The 17,630-nt window shown below is 45.0% G+C and overlaps 1 protein-coding gene across 5 annotated transcripts in view; it reads left to right on the top strand.

The window, feature by feature from the left end:
• The window catches only part of N4BP2 (NEDD4 binding protein 2), a 57,589-nt gene extending 53,750 nt beyond the window's left edge, over positions 1-3,839 (top strand). For all 5 annotated transcript variants that reach the window (XM_014957773.1, XM_014957774.1, XM_014957775.1 and 2 more), the window contains one exon: positions 528-3,839. In XM_014957773.1, the coding sequence (XP_014813259.1) occupies positions 528-573 (46 nt within the window). In that variant the 3' untranslated portion in view covers positions 574-3,839. The remainder of the gene's footprint in view (positions 1-527) is intronic.
• Positions 3,840-17,630: the final 13,791 nt, after the last annotated feature.

Below are 17,630 nucleotides of genomic sequence, written 5' to 3'. Positions count from 1 at the left end.
CTGCTTTTTCTAGGTCTCCAATACCTGCTTTAGTGCTCAGCTTCTTATATGGGACAGCAATGTAGCAAGTCTGGGCTGGCATCAGTGTGTTTGCTGCTTTTTCTTTACAGGCGTGTATGGAGCTGACTGTGAAGGTGGGACTCGGAAATAGCAAAGGCTTTCCTATTTCCTTCTTACTTTCTACGGAAGACAAGGGAGAAAATCTGTTTGGGAAAAAAGAGGGAATAAAAGGGGAGCAGGAAAAGAGGAACAGACTGAATATAACCAAGAATATTGGGCAGCATTTTTGGGGTTTTCTAAAAAAACTTCCTCTTAGTTCCTGCTGTTTCCAGCTCTTCACCTCTCCAGACCCTGTAAAATCCTCCTTCACTGTCACATCTAGAGGACACGATGCTGATTTCCTGACTCTCACAGGCACACGCACTTGACTGAGCGCCTTATCGCTTTCCATATGTTTGATGAGGGCTGAAGGAGATGGCATTGCACGTAGCTTTCATGTTGAAGCTTCATCTTTTCTCGTTTCACAGGTTCACAGAAATAAAACCAGGCTGCCTGAAAGTCATGCTGAATTGAAGGGTTGTCGAGAAGAACAGAGGAATATAGAGACTGAGGTGTGAGATTACAGCTAAAAACTTTTCAAACAACTGCAGTAGTATTTTGTAATCTGTTTTAAAGGATGATATTTTGTTAGAAATGGTCTCAATTTAGAGCAAGTGGTTTTGTCAGTATGTTTCCAAGAAAATGCTTTTTGTGGAATGGATCCTTTTTTGAACCTGCAAAAAGAAGACGCAGCATTTGAAGTCTCAGAAATGCATATTAAGAATTCTGCTGAGCAGTATATGCTGTTTTAAAGGGAAGTTAAGGTACAATTTTTAAATATAACTGTCTTCTCAGCGTACCCAGTATATGTCTTTTGACCCTCACACATTTTAACTGCTGTGGATTCTATGCTTCTAAATTGTAATACCTTGTACAAAGTTATTTTGTGATTCAGAACTTTGTGCTAAACCCTTCAGAAGAGCACAAGGGAGATGGGAACATGGCAACTATGGATATTTCAAATCCAGTTACAGCTGAGTGCTAAATATTTCCAGGTTTCTTCAAAAGTCTGATGTAGTCTTTTTTTGGTGGTGGTTTTGTGATGGGTTGAGCAGTTCTATCATCATTATTCTATTCTAAACTTCTCCTGATAACAGTGGAAGTTGTATATAAGGGACTGTGCGTTAAGACCAGCTGTGTGTTTGGTAATTCTGCAGGCTTACTGTGATCTATTAAAGTGAAAAATACAACACTATAGTTCAGTCTTTACTTACACATAGCTCATACTGTAATTTTGCAGGAAATGCCCGTACTTTTTTTCAATACTTACTCGATTAAAAGTGTTTCTTTCTCTATGGCTTTTTAAATGAAGCAAAGTGAGTTCTGTTTCACTTTATAGGTGTCTGATAGTGATGTGTCTTCATTCTGTCTGTATTAAATTTGGTGATGTTCTTGTAGAAAATATGATTGTCTGTGAGACATTTAAAATGTATTTTTAACATCAGAGTGAATGCTAATACTACAGTAGTAATTGCCGAACTGGAAAGTCTGGGAGTGCAAAAGTTACTCTGGTGGTGGTGGTGTTGCATCAGCATCTAGAAATACCTGTGTAAAAACCAAACCAACAAAAACCCCCAAACAACCCCCCCACCCACCTCCCAGAAATATAAACATCTTTACTTTGGCAAGTACTTCCAGTAAGCTATCAGAACATTTTTTTAATAGAAATATCTTCTGCAATGCATTACTACTTTTATTTACATCTTTGCTTCTTGAAAGGCGTAAAAATTTTTGTTGTAAGGCTTTTTCAGAACAGGTATCAGTTCTCTGTTAGGAATAATGTTAATAGGTTAAGGATTAATGGGAGGGGGTTTTTCTTTCATTTTAAAACACTTTTGCAGTAAATTTTACCCAGGAATTACATGCACATAGAATTTGTGTATGAATCCATATGTGTGTGCAAGTTCTGCCATTTGTGTGCATGGGTAGTAATAAGCAAGGAACTTCTGTGAGAAAAGCTGTGCACAGAAATAGGTTTCACTTGAAAATGTGTCTGTGTAAGTTGCTGACAAACTGAAAGACATGATGTCTCCTGAATATCCATATTTACTGTAATATATACACAGTGAATGCAATGTACGGTAGACTTAAAAATGAGTTTGTCATGCTTCAACAGATACAGCAATCTTTTCATGGTGATTTCAAGCGGAAGAATAGCTTGAACAATATTTAATCAAAAGGACTCTTACTGGAATAACAGACTGTCATAATAAGTTTTATATTTTTTTTGTAGGTACTTAGTTCATTTGAATTGTGTCTCTTCTCTTTTTTCTTTCTCTCTGGGCTGCTCTGGTAACCAGTGGGTGAAACACAAAAGATCTGTGCTCCCCAAACAGCACTAGGAGAGTGTCCTGTGTGGTGAAGGCCATGCTCCATCCTCTGTGACAATGCCTACAATAGACTGAGATGTTATTTAGGCACTTGGACTTGAGACGATCAGCTGTGCAGGGTGACAGATGCTAGGGTTGCCTCAGCAGAGCTAGGATCTTTCTTTTGGACGAAGGAACTCCTTTCTGCTCCTGAGCAGGATTTCCTTAGTGCTGCTGTTTATAACCAATGGAGGGGTAGCTTTTTAAAACGTTGTCCCAGGTGGCTGAGTTCCCCAGCAAAGGGCCCAGTGTATGCTCAGAAGTGTTGCACATTGAGCTGCTGGGTGGCCAAATCCTACAGAGCTGTGCTTGTAAACAGGGAAGCTTACAAGGTTGTTCTGGGAGGTGGCCTGATTCACTCAGCATGTTCACACCCTTCCCATCATGGACAAACACAGCTTAGATTTCAGTTCAAAAGACAAGCAGAAAAAGTTATGGTCTTGCCCCATCTGTTCATCATAATCTAGTTGTTGACAAGTTTACCCTGGAGATAAGAAACACAGCTTTTTTTCTTCTTCTGGCTTAGCAAGGGGATGATGATTGCACTTGACTCAAATTTCCCCAGAAAATGCTCTGACCAGTGGGCTCAGGGGCCTCTTTCAAAATCGCCACTTCAAGATAGAAATGCAAGACCAAGGGGACAAAAGAGATGAAGGAATAAAAAGTACATAAACGATCTCTGGAAAAGGGTTAGGACTTGTCAGAAGTGAGCAGAAAATCAGTGCACAGAGAGAAAGTAGACTTTTATTGGTAAGGGTCTCCATGCCTTCAGCTACTTGCCAAATGGTCCAGAAAAAAAATCCACTGGACTTCTTGTATTTCTTTGATTGTTTTTATAATGTATAGTGGGATTAATCATATCAAATATAATTGTTTCAAAATGGTATTTCAAAGTAGGTTGCACGTTAGAATTTCCATCTTCTCTGATGTTTTTTGCAGTTACATCAGTGAGAATCCTGAGGTATCTTGTAAATTCTGTATCATCATATACTTTTGATTAAAGCAGTGCTTAGCAGTATTGCCATCAGCACTCTGAATAATGTGTGACAAAATACCTATTTTGTGTACTACTTTTTATTCTATTCTTCAACAGCATGTGGTTGTGATGACTGGTAGCCTTTAATATGTGACTTTTGCTTGCTTTTTTGCAAAACATTTTAACATTTAACCCAATTTTTAATTTAGGAAAACTATGTTTCTTTTTAATACAAAATGTAATGCTTGTGCAAGCATTGATGGATGTTCTTACAGTAAAGAACAAAAAACGGCCCAGAGGTGCAATGAAGAACGTTATTCACCTGAGTAATGTGGGTGTTTAAAAATATATTTCTGCTGATTGTGAAAGTAGTAAGGCAAAAGTGATTTTTTTTTTTTTAAATATTTCAAGATACCTTGGTAACATTTTAATGACTTTGGTTTTTGCTTTTAATAGTACGTGGTACGGTTTTATTTAAACTTAATGTCTTTATAGGCCTGTTGAAGGACACCTCAGGCAAAGATTAACTGGCATTTCTTTGTGGCTGTTGGAGACACGTTGTGACTTGGGGAATCCCCATTTAAGCAATGTCCAGATGCTCTAGTTGTAACCTAGAACTTCACTAGAACATCTGGAACCGTGACTGTTGTGAGAATGTGCAATGTCAGGGAAGATCTTTACATGCTTACCACAGCATGTATTCTAGAAGGTTTAACTTGAGGAGGTGAAATGTAAGCAAATAGTTACTTAATCTTGCCACAAAATGTGGTGGGTAGACAAGAGAATAGTTTCATTGCTGATAAGGGCAAAGAAGGATTGTCATAAATGTAATATGAGAAATTATACATAGACTTTATGTTACTGCTTATGTCTTCAAATGCAATTCACATTTCCAGTGTAACGTTGCCCTCTTCGCAGAGCTGAGAGGATGTGAACATTGGAACAGAGGAGTTCATTGACTTAGCACAATTTCAAGTACCATGTTCTCTTTAAAAAAACAAAACAAAACACCAAACAACACACAAAACCCAACCAAAGCCCAACTGTTCATGCTATTTCAGCTACATGAACTGTGTAGAGGATTAAATGACTGTATGTGAATATGCATGTGAAAAGACCTCGTATTGCAGCTACCAGTTGTAAAAGCTGTTAGGACCAGTACATTGGAAGATATTAATGTCTATTTTTAAATTAAAATTAAAAAAAATGATTTTTTTATTTGTATAAAGTTGTAATTTTGCTGTTAACTATAACTTTCATTTTTTACTGAAATACAGTTTTGTAATTTGCATTTAAAATTTCTAATGTGAAAAGGAATTTACAAAATCTAGTTTAATAAAGGATTTTTGCCACAAGTATAGCCTTCTGTCTTTCCTTGGAAGACTGCATTTCAGCTTGTATCAAATTTTGTCAAATAGAAGTCCTGGAGTTGTGCATGAAAGCCACTTGCCTTGACTTGAGGATACCATCTGTAGGGAGGCGAAGCAACCATCTGCAGGCGTAAAAAGGAACAGATTTGTGGCCTGATTTTAAGTGTTGTGAGTAGGAGCTGAATGCTCACATTACAGAAAAGAAGGGTCATCATTTCAGATTTTTTTTTTTTGGCCTGAAGTAACTGAAGAGAAGCTGTTCAGGCCTGGCTTATTTTGTGTGTGAGTGAGGGCAATGGTGTATGTCATGGGGAGAGGCAGGTGTGGCCACTGAAAAGATGAGAGGAGGTAGGGAGGTGATCTGGATAGACCTCATTTAGCAAGACCCCTTAGGTCAGGGGCAGGGACAGGTCAGATCCTGAGGAAGCACAATTAACTGTAACGTGGATTTAGAGCTAGTCAGGCTGGCTTTTCCCAAGCCTGCTTTGTGCAGATATTCCTGTGTCATGTTCCTGGAAGCATGGAAAGACACCTGAGAGCAAAGAGCTGGCCAGAGTCTGGCCTGGTTTATTAGCTCAGGTTGAGGACAACTGGCGTTGACCTGAGTTAACTCCTGCAGAGTCATTCCTATGACTTCATTGCCTTGGAGCTTGGATGGACTGCTGAAACAAGCCAGGTTTGTACATTTGCACAGCAAAGCTGTAGCTAATGAGGCTTTGGGAACACATGAAAGCTTGGCAGATGCTGGCTTGGATCTGATAGGGCTGACTGTGAGCCACAGCTACTCGACCATAGAATCAGTGAATGTCTGGTCGGTTGTGTGCTCCTTACTTGAAGGACTCCCTGCTCTGGCAGTGTGGCTCAAGGTCCAGCTTGGGGATTAGTCTCTCAAATTGTCACATTTGAAAGTGGAGGTATTGCTTCTGGACTTGTCTCCTCTCTGGAGGCAGGGCAGCAGTTCAATGGGGAGGCCCAGCTTGACTTAAACGGTCCATCCAGATTCACCAGCTTCTGTTTCAGTTCATGCCCTTCTTTCCCCTGTGTGCAAGGCTAGCTCTGAGCTCCTCTCTGCTCCCAGCTGGGAGTTTGCTCCTCAATGGCACTCTGGGGATTTTTGAGAGTCTTTCTCCCTGTTTAAATATGAGAAGTGGAATATTTCAGTTTGCCCTTGCTTATGGAAATGATTTGAACTTTAAGGCTGAAAATTGAAAAGTGGCAAAATAAAGATAGTGCTTGAGGCAAAGAGAAATTTTCAGCCCACCTCGTTGCAGTATAATGAGATGTTGTGTCTGCTGGTGGAATGCATCGGGTGGCTTGACAATAGGTGGTGCCCTTGCTAATGGCATAGAGTGATGGTGGCAGCAGCTTTCACGGCTTGCCCTTGCCAGAGCTGTTGTTTCTCTGTATGATGTGCACTAAAGGATGTAACTACACATCACGTGCTGCTCGTTTCTTCCTCCGAGGGAGAATACTGTATTCGGAGTATTGTTTTGGTGACTTTTTTTTTCTTCTTTTCAGATGGGTGGGGTAGAGTTTGTTTTTGTCCTGGTTTGAGGTAAAACAGAACCAACCTTCTGTTCAGTGATTTTACATCTTAGCTAGGCCTCTTCTAATTCTCTGAAATTAACGGCATATTGTGGAGAAAAGTGCTCCTTCTCAGGGTGAAAAGACCAATGTTTGTGGTTCATGCCAAGGAATGGTACGCAGAGAGGCTCTTGCTTTTACTTTTTGCTGTAACAACCAAAATCAGCTAATTTTGTTATTTGTCCCATTGGAGGGTCGGAAACAGAAAAAGCATAGAAGGGTCCCACCTGTGGGGAGGAGCGGACAGGACAGGTGACCCAAACCTGACCCACAGGGGTATTCCATCCCATTTGTGCTCAGTATAAAAGCTGAGGGATCAAAGGGTCAGCCTCTTCCTTCAATTGCTGATGTCCGAAGAGGACCCTGTCTGTTCATCTGCCTTTGGTCCCAATCAGCATGTTCCCGACTCCAGAGCTGGAATGCGGTTCCCATCCATTGCTGGGTCCAGTCTGGGACTCCCCCGGAGCCTGCCGGTGATGTCATCCTGGGAGCTTGTTACAGTTTTGTATCTATTTCATTATTTCCTTTTTGATTTTAATAGTAATACTTCATTAAAGTAGTTTAGTTCATTCTGAACTTGTAAATCTCCTTATCTCTTCCTCTTCTCTCTTTGGAGAGGGTGGAAAGGGCCATCTGTCATTCTGATTGGCCAATCTGTCCAAAACACAGCAGTTTTCAAAATACACTTGCTGCTCTGTGCTAAAGATGGGCAAGACAAGCTTGGTTTTGCAGTTAGATTTGAAGATTATAACGTTGGGGTTTCTCCTTTAGCTATTCTGTGTTGCCTTTTGTAGGTTCGTTGCCTGGATGCTTCGACAAATCAGTCTGTTCAGAGACACAAAGATGTCGTGCTGTTTGGTGAAGTCTATGCTACTGTGGGTGTTGCCAGTGTCTTCTTGAGTCGTCTTAAAAACAGTCATGGGGAAGGACCCTTGATGTTGCTTGACTTAATGCATCGGTAAGTCTAGCTGAGCTAGCAAGGGCTTCTCATTAGTTGCCATCATTAATTCTATGGGATAGATCAGGAGATAAAATTCCCTTTTCCTCCTTTTTCCTAGAGCTTGAGTGGCTTCTACTTGTCGAGGAGCTGAGGTGCTGTCTTTTGAGGATTAGCTCAGAGAGCATTTCCCATAAACAGGGCCTGTGTTTGTCCCAAATGACAGGAGCTTCAGAAGATCCAGGAATCTTTACCTCCCCCTGGGCCGGTCTGCCCTGTGTCCCTGGGTGCTGGAGAGGTCTTGGGAGGCCAAATCGGGTCTGGAGCCTTTCTCTCCCACACCTCAATGGAAAATGCATCGGGCAGATGGTGAGGGAACCTGCAGGGCACAGGGATACCCTGTAAGATGCAAGAATCTTGTGGGAAAGGAAGATCTCTGGAGGTATGGGGATGGGCCATGTCTGAGGGAAAACTGCATTTTTAGAAGACTCTAGAGTCTGAATTTGTGAAAATATTTACTTTATAGCCAGCTATGGATTTCAAGGTCTCAGTGTTTTTGAGCCTTGCCAGGTGCAGGGACAAGGAGGAGGGAGACCCGGGTGCTTGACCCAAGCTGCCAACAGGATTATTTCATACCATGAAGGTCTCATTCAATATAAATTAGAAAATTTGCTGTGTATTCTCTCTCTTCCTTGATGGCTGCAATCCTGAGAACTTCTTGCCCCAGTGCCGGACCCCTGAGCCCTTCCCTTCCTCCCGAAGCCGTAGCGCCCACAGTGTCCCACATTTGCTGTCCCCGCTGGGAGCGCACAGCTTCCTGCTGGTAGAATGGGCATATAATCCTTGTATGTTTTATATAGGCATTGGGATCAATATTGGTTCTTTAGTATTATTACTGTTAACTAATTAGTCTTACTCTATTAAATCTGTTTATATTTCAACTCTCGGGTTTCCTTGTTTTTTTCTGATTCCCCTTCCCAGGTCAGGAGGAGTCATCGGGTGAGAGAATAACTGTCTAAATGACGATAAATTGTTTTAAGTTCTTCAAACCATAGCTACTGGGTTTCCTCCAGCTCCAGCAAAGCAGTGCTGATGTATCCAAACCACCATCTCAAAGCAGACCGTTGCTGGGATGCACCATTCTTGCTGAATTAAATGTAGTAGATAGGGCTCAACATCCTGTGAGTGACTTGTTTTGTACCGTGTTCAGGTTTGGGGTTTTCTTTCAGCTTTATTTATGCAGCTTTCATATTTTAAGAATGCTACAGATCTTTGTCTTGACTGAGACAAAAACTGTGCTGCAGACTTTGAGGGTGGGGAGGGCTTGCAGTTTTGGTAGCTTTTTGGCAAACAAATCAGGGGTTTGGCATCCATTCCACGATGGACATTTAGGCAATCCCTGCCACTTCAGGGTTTGAAAAAGGCAGCCATGTATCTATCCCCAGTGCCACCAGAGGTCCCCATGGCCTGAGACCCTTGTGCTGTGTGATCTTTAACTCAAGCTGCGGAAACACAAAGGACTGAGGGGGAGTACAGGATAAAAACCACCATCTTGCTTTCTTTCTCCTTGTCCTAAGCTGTTTTGTGTACTCTGCCATGGTGTTGGGTCTAAAACTAGATTTGTGTACTCCTTGTGTGTAGGGAACATTTCTTCCTACGCCTCAGGAGACATCTTACATGACTTGGGGAGTGCTAAAATAATAGTGAAAATATTAAATGATGATGCGTTTCCTCTGTGTGGTCAGGATGTGATATCTGTGACTTTCTTTGGGCAGTAGGACACTAGAGTGTGGCAGTGCTGCTATGATGATTGCTCTCTCTACAAGCTTAATGATGGATCATTATTATTTTTGTGTCATCCCGAGAAACAGGACCCTCCTCTTTCTTACACATCTGTGGCTGGTCATACACACTGAACAGGAAAGCAAGCAATGGAAATCCTCTGCCTGCGCTATGATGATTGCTCTCTCTACAAGCTTAATGATGGATCATTATTATTTTTGTGTCATCCCGAGAAACAGGACCCTCCTCTTTCTTACACATCTGTGGCTGGTCATACACACTGAACAGGAAAGCAAGCAATGGAAACCTGTGCCATAAATTTAACCAATTTAGTCTGTAAATGGAGAAACAGTAGTCCTTTCAAGTTGGGCTGTGGGAGCTCTGCATAACGGTGTTTGCTCTGTATTGGCTAACTCACAAAGCATTGCCTTGGATTCCCACCTCTAAGTGAAGGTAAAAGCAGTCTCCCTCACCTGTGTGTCCTCCTTGCCCTTCCAGATTAACCTCTTTTACTGTCTTGCAGTGTCATATAGGCAACCCTATGGGTGACTGGAAGCTTCAGCTCTTCAGCATTTACCAAAATAGCCATGTTTAGTGGCTATCTTGATGTACTGCAGAGAGAACAGAACGTCCTGGGAGGGATGATGTACCCTGGCTGGCAGGGGGGCTTCCCCCAGAGAGGGCTTTGAGAGTGATTCAGGGCATCTGCCTCAGTCTCCTTCCTCTGGGGAGACACCTCCGTGTTCATGAACTAGAAACTGAAGAGGCTGTGCCGTAGGACCATCGCCATCTCCACATTCAAAATAAAAAACAGCTGTTGCCTCCATCTTGCTGATTTTTCCCAAGAGGAACTCCAGGATGGCTTCTGCGTTTGCTGGGGCAGGAGGCCTAGTCTGTGGAGGTATTTCTTTCCCTGACAAGGCTGGTGAACAGACTGTGGAAATACGGAGACAGGGCAGTGCTGCGGGGCAGGAAGGTGGAACAAGGCCGGGGCAGGAGCAGCCCTGGGGGAGAAGGGGGAGAGGAGCACCCAGTCCCATCCTGTTGGGCATGGGCGGGTGGCCTGGGGAGGCTGTGTGCTCGGCATCCACGTCGCTGGTGGTTCCCCTGTGCCCGGGAGCCGAGCTGCCCTCAGCTGCGGTTTCCTGGGCTGCTGGGGAGGCAGGGAAGGGGGAGCCCCGGGGCAGGATGGCCACCGGGGCCTGGCCTGGGGCCACCTCGCAGCCGGGGCTGGTGAGAAAAGCTGCTTCCTCCAGCACTTCCCTGCCGTGACGGAGCTCAGCTCTTTGCCCGCCTGGGTAGGGTGAAAGGAGGAACCAGCATTTTCTCAGCACTTCTAGCCTCCTCAGTGTTTTCTCGCCTGGTCAGTGGCACTGGGGAGCACCTCAGCTGCTCTCAGCCTTGGGCAAGGCCCGGGGGGAGCCAGGGGAGCTGAGCTGGCCCTGAAGCCATGGCCGAGCCTCGGGTCAGGTGCCATTTCACAGAGAAAACCACCGCAGCCTCCTCCATGGCTTCAGCAAAGCCACTGGGATTAATTTTGCATTAAATCCAGATGGGTGAAGGAAGTGTGAGTATCCCCGGAGAGAGGGAAAATTGCGAAAGTCAGGCAATTTGCAGAAACAGATGTGGGCTTGCACGCTATGCGTGTGGAAGTGTTTGCCCGCAGAAGAGGGCTGCCCCTCAGGCCCCGGGGCTGCTGAACGGCTGCCGGCCCCTGGCAGGGCTCTCCTCTGCTGCTGGCTCCAGGGCTGCGTGGCCACTCTGCCCCTCTGGGCTGCAAATATCTCCTTCGAGCTCCAGCAGAAAAACAACAGTGGTTGAACTGGCTGGATGGCTGCACTCAAAGAGTTGCAGTCAACAGCTCCATGTCTAAGTGGTGAGCAGCCATGAGTGGTGTTCCTCAGGGGTTGGTACAGGGACCAGTGCTGTTTAATATCTTTATTGGCGACATGGACAGTGGGATTGAGTGCACTCTCAGCAAGTTTGCTGATGACACCAAACGTGTCAAACTTGGTGCGGTCAAATGTGCTGGAGGGAGGAAATGCCATCCAGAGGGACCTGGACCGGCTTGAGAGGTGGGCCCGGGTGAACCTCATGAAGTTCAACCAGGCCAAGTGCAAGGTCCTGTGCCTGGGTCACGGCAATCCCAAGCACCAAATACAGGCTGGGGGGAGAATAGATTGACAGCAGCCCTGCAGAGAAGGACTTGGGGGTGTTGGTGAATGAGGTCAACATAAGCCAGCAATGTGAGATCACAACCCAGAAGGCCAACCGCATCCTGGGCTGCATCAAAATAAATGTGGCCAGCAGGACAAGGGAGGTGATTCTGCCCCACTACTATACTCTGGTGAGATCCCTCCTGGAGTACTGCATCCACCTCTGGGGCCCCCAACATAAGAAGGACATGGACCTCTTGGAGTGTGTCCAGGAGGGCCATAAAGATGATCAGAGGGCTGGAGCCCCTCTCCTATGAGGACAGGCTGAGAGAGTTGGGATTGTTCAGCTTGGAGAAGAGAAGGCTCTGGGGAGACCATATAGCAGCCTTTCAGTACCTAAAGCGGCTACAGGAAAGCTGGGGAGGTACTCTTTATCAGGGAGTGTAGCAACAGGACAAAGGGTAATGGTTTTAAACTGAAAGAGGGGAGATTTAGATTAGATATTAGGAAGAAATCCTTTATTGTGGGGGTGGTGAGACACTGGCACAAGTTGCCCAGAGAAATTGTGCTTGGTGCGGTCAAATGTGCTGGAGGGAGGAAATGCCATCCAGAGGGACCTGGACCGGCTTGAGAGGTGGGCCCGGGTGAACCTCATGAAGTTCAACCAGGCCAAGTGCAAGGTCCTGTGCCTGGGTCACGGCAATCCCAAGCACCAAATACAGGCTGGGGGGAGAATAGATTGACAGCAGCCCTGCAGAGAAGGACTTGGGGGTGTTGGTGAATGAGGTCAACATAAGCCAGCAATGTGAGATCACAACCCAGAAGGCCAACCGCATCCTGGGCTGCATCAAAATAAATGTGGCCAGCAGGACAAGGGAGGTGATTCTGCCCCACTACTATACTCTGGTGAGATCCCTCCTGGAGTACTGCATCCACCTCTGGGGCCCCCAACATAAGAAGGACATGGACCTCTTGGAGCGTGTCCAGGAGGGCCATAAAGATGATCAGAGGGCTGGAGCCCCTCTCCTATGAGGACAGGCTGAGAGAGTTGGGATTGTTCAGCTTGGAGAAGAGAAGGCTCTGGGGAGACCATATAGCAGCCTTTCAGTACCTAAAGCGGCTACAGGAAAGCTGGGGAGGTACTCTTTATCAGGGAGTGTAGCAACAGGACAAAGGGTAATGGTTTTAAACTGAAAGAGGGGAGATTTAGATTAGATATTAGGAAGAAATTCTTTATTGTGGGGGTGGTGAGACACTGGCACAAGTTGCCCAGAGAAATTGTGGTTGCCCCGTCCCTGGAGGTGTTCAAGGCCAGGCTGGATGGGGCTTTGAGCAGCCAGGTCTAGTGGGAGGTGTCCCTGTCCAAGACAGGTGGGCTGGAACTCGATGATCTTTAAGGTCTCTTCAAACTCTAACCACTCTATGAAATGCAGAAGAATCTTGTTCCCTCAATAGGGTGGATGGGTATTTTGGGAATTAGTACCTGATTTGCGGGAAGAAGGTTGAATTTTTTCTCAGTGGTGTGACGGCTTTTATGCTAGACTGTCTAAGAACAAGAGACGAGGGACTTAAGTAACCCTCAGAGCAGTTCCTAAACACGTTTCCCTTTCAAGAAAGGGGAAGTAGGTTTTCATATCACCCTGGAGGAAAGCACTTCCCATGCATTGCCCTGACCACCCCTTCTGTGCTGGCGTCATGGGAGGAATTGTGCTAGGAAGTTAGCACACCCACATCTGCTCATCAGATACCAAGAAAAAAGAAGTGTGTAAATGTTAGTTTTGTCACACAAGCCAATCTCAAGAGAAATATTCCAGAGAAAAAGCTAATCAGTAACCTGTACACAGCAGGAAAATATATAGAAGTAGTAAAAAGTAATTTTGTAGTTAAGACTGCAGAAGGCTGTGGTCTCAGAAAGTGGGGATATCTCTGCCTGCCTTGCCTGCACAGGCGTATGGGTTTGATGTATGGAACAGAGGTATACCAGTCTTGAAAAGAGGCTGGATAAATGTAGATGCCCACACCCGAATGTTAGTGCCAAAACCAAATGTGATCATCACCTGCATAACTCAGGGTTCTCTGTTTTGGGCCCGAGAGGTCTGTGCTGCTCAGGCTCAGACGTGCCCAGGTCTGAGTCGCTGAGTCGCTGAGTGCCCATCTCAGCACTGTTTGCACCCAGAGACTGGGTGGCTTGGGTCCAAATCCCCTGAAGCATGGGTAGCTGGAGGGCTGCTCTGTGGCCACCTGAAGTACAGGGCAAGCCTGTCACTGAAGGCAGCTCCGTCTCTGCATTGCAGAGCACACAGATCTGCTTTTGCAGTGCAGACAGAGATGTTCCTTGGCCATCTCTACCTGCTAGGTATGCCAGCGGTACCCAGGCTGTGGCTGCCCCACGCTGCCCCTCTGCCTCCTGCCAGGGGTAGGATGGCAACCAGCAGAAAAGGTGGCTGGAGTTGGTCCCTAGCTGGCATAGAGCCCATTCCTACAACACTGGGGACCTGCAGCTCTGGCTCTGACTCCCTGCTAGCAGCACACCACCTCTCTCTCTGCACCAGAGCTGTGTCGGCTCCTTTGGCATCGGGGCAATGCCTCGGGAAGGGGCTCAAGAGCTGAGCTGATTTGCGGGTTGAACTTTGTAACTTGCTCTGTAACTCAGGAGGGAGTCCTAGGGAGGGGGTGGCATTTCGGGTGTGCATCTAGGCATCTAGGCTTCTCTGTCAGGCATGCTCCAGCCTCAGTATGCTGGAGGGCTTTGACTCACCCTCTGAAGACCTCTAGTCCTCCCCACATGATATATAAGGAACCTGCCTCATGCTAGGTTTTGGATTCTGTTTTATCAACACATACTTCATCACAATACCAAAACTGAGGGGTGTCTAACCACTCTGTTCGTTTGCTGAGGAACCAGAGCCTGAATTCATCAAGGCAAAGGAATGAATAGTGTAAGAGTTTAACCAAAATCCATGTAGGAAGTGTTTGTGAAACTACGTTTTCGTTTCCTCTTTCAGATTTATTTCTCTGACAATGAGTAATGCTTCAGGAGTTGCTGTGCCTGGTCTCCTTTAGAGACTTTAGCAATGCTCTCTGCCGTGCTGCAAGGAAGCCTCCCGTTCTCTGAGGCATCTATTCCTTGGAAGGGAGTGCTTTCATCTCCAGGTTGAGATGTGTCTGGGCAACCTACCTGATTTCCACTGTACTTCCCAGGAACCTGAGGCAAAACAAATAGCCACATTCCAGTTTTCCCAACACACAGCTGGGATCTCGACCACATACATTTTTCCTCCCTCCCTTTGAAAATGTTGGCAAAAAAATTGAAAAATTAGGCTCTTTTTCAATCAAATAGGCACACTGCTTGTGTGTTGCTTATATCTCTGGTGCAGTGCCTAGACATAAGCAACAATTAGCTTTATTTTGTATAATATAATGATCATCTAGGATGGAAGAAAGGATTAAAGCACTAAATACAATGGATATCAAGAGTGTTACAGTTTACTTCCTGTGCATTGCACATACCATACTATTGGAGGCAGACCAAAACCAGACCTGAGCGAATCTGAGAACAAAAAGGCCATCAGGCAGGGGGGGACAGGAATAGCTTCCTTCCTTGATCTCAACCCCCTCCCTAACATCTGCAGCCTGCTGGTTTCTCCAAGTGAGACAGAAATCAGTGGATTAAGAGACAAATGTGACTTTTCATTGTAAACTTTACATGACAAAACCCTGGATAATGTTATTTTATATAATTGGTCATAAACTCTTAGTTACTTGAGGTTTGAGATTTTAATTTTTACTGTCAACTTACTTTTCAATGCAAAAATAATTTGCAACCCTCCGCTGCACCCCCCCTAATTATTTTCCACAACAAAGTGTTTGTTTCTGAAAGTCCCAGATAATGACTCATACTGCGTTTAAAAAAAAGGAGAAGCAGCGTATTTTAGAATTTATTAACAATATTCTCTCACAGCCAGATGTTCCCCTTCATTGCACAGCATGAAAAGGTGAAAAAGAGCAGAAAAACTGTAGTAAGAAAGATGGAAAAAACCAGCAAGGGTCAAAAGGATCAAGAGAAACTTGTCAGGCTGCAATATTACACCTAACTTTGGAATTGCCTGCGTGTTGTGCAGAGAGCGTGGAGCTGAGGGTCTCTTTGTGGAGTTCCAGGTCACTAGGAAGTGAAGTCATGGAGCAAGTGCATGAAGCATGTGCATCCCTAAGAAAGGTCTCAAATTTTTATTCACAAAACCTCAATAGAATGGAAGAAACAAAAGTAAATCTGACATTAAACTAGTTTTAGTGAGTTATTGGGTCAAGATGCTCCAGGAAGCACAGTTGAGGGAAATGGGTGGAAATCAAGACACGTTAGAACACGTTTCTTATTCTGCAGTCTTGGTTTTTCACTGAGCTCGTTTGATTCAAATGTTGTTTATAAAGTATTTTACAGATGGATGCGCTCTTTATCCAAAATGCAAACTGCTTAGCCAGATGGCCTCACATCTGGATTAGTCTGCAGCGCAAAACAGAAAAGAGTGGTTGCGTTTTTAAGCAGCTGCTATCTGTAGCGAACCTAAAATGGGTGATGATCACCAAAGACATTTATATCAATATAATTTGCGAATGGTATTTATTTCTCTACTTCTGACAAGCCGTTGCGTTCTGGTGGAAACATTTCAGGGTGTTTGGGTGTCTGATTTTCTTTATCACGATCGCAATGGAAACTTATTGCCTGATTGCATGCACTGGTATTGGGAAACCCAAACCCAGTTAAAAACAGAATAGGTATTTAATGAGAAAACTAAGTAACACAAGTTCTCACGCAAACTGATAATGAGCTGAAGCCCCTTATCCAGAATCTTGTCTCAGACTAAAAGGAAGATTGAAGCTTTTAAGAAGACAGTATTCCAAAAATACCTTCTGTGTGCCACCCTTCCTTGCCTTCATCCCTGTTGATAATTAACTGAATTAATTTCATTTCATAGGGAAAAGAAACAAATCAATCCCCCAGCCTAACTGGGCAGCACTGTTCTGCAAGCTTTGTATCGGCAGGTTTACAGTATGTTTACACAGGTTGTGTTCTTTCAGCAGCTATTTATATTTTTGGCACAAACCGCCTTTCATCCACATATAAATTATCATTTTTTTTTCCTTTTTCCTTTCTCTTATAATTTATTCGGTTGGTTTGTAGTCATTCTTGGAAGCGGTATGACTTTATCTTGGAATGCATTGTACTGCCATAACTTTAATGTGGACAAATCCATTAGCTGTCTTCAGAGAGTTCCCATCCTTCAAGGAACACAAAATAAATGGCCTTAGATTTGGATCAGGCAACTTGTTCCTGTTGCTTCATGGATAGAGATGGCCTGAAGAGGCTTCACTGAGCCCAAAACATTTTCTGGAAAGGACTTGGGTTCCATTTCTCTGTCTCCAGGGCCGGTTTCGGGGCTGGTGGAAAATCCACTGCTGATGCCCCTGACTGAGGAGCAGCCAGCCCACTGTGCTGGTCATCAGGGCTCCTTGTATTCATCTCTGGGGCAGATCCCCTGCCGCGCCAGGGCTCTTGGGCTGCTTTGGGGTTATGGGACAGGAACACTCTCCCTGCAGTCTGATTGCCAAAGTGGACAACCTCTTGTGCTCACAGGTCCTGAAGTATAGACCATAGCCCTGACACTTGACGTCCTGAAACTGTCATCAGAGCTTTGCTTTCAGTGCTGTGGTAGGAAAACTGGAAGTGATGACAACCTGGCCAGCTCAGGTTGTATCAGCTGGGAAAGGTGGGAGTCTCCATGATTGTGGTCCCTCCTCCTGCTCAGCCTCCTTGTGCTGGCAGAAGAGAGGACACGTATTCTAGTAAAATGGTACTTGTCAATCCTAACCAATGCTACTGGGGAATCCTCGCTGAGTTACAACAAATCCCTGTTAACCAGTGGTGAATAAGCCCCAACATACCTGCCTTGGGTTTTGCACAAGATCAACTGGACCAGTATACTCTCTTTTTTTTTTTTTTTTAAAGTCAGGACCATTTTCCAGCTTGCATAAAAATTTCCCAAGTCTTGTTCGTGCTACTGGAGTGTGACTCGTGCGTAGCACCGGCCGTCAGTTGTTGATCTTCTCCTTTTCTCCTGGCAGGTACAGGAGCTGCTGGGCTGCTCTTCACTAAGCCATTCACCGCCGTGGCAGAGAGGAGGCGGCCGTAGGAGCAGCAGAGTGCCGAGAGAAAGCTTTCAGCAGCCTGGAGGTTTTTTGCCCTCCCCCATCTTCAAGGTTTTTACATCTGCTCCCATAGTCACCAAAGAGAGAAAGACATATACACCTCATATACCAACCCACAACAAAACCCACACAGGCAGCGCTGAGGAGCTCTCA

Source organism: Calidris pugnax, unplaced genomic scaffold, assembly GCF_001431845.1.
Source record: "Calidris pugnax isolate Ruff unplaced genomic scaffold, ASM143184v1 scaffold349, whole genome shotgun sequence".
In the NCBI taxonomy this organism is placed as follows: Eukaryota; Metazoa; Chordata; class Aves; order Charadriiformes; family Scolopacidae; genus Calidris; species Calidris pugnax.
This window is presented reverse-complemented; position numbering and strand designations above follow the sequence as displayed.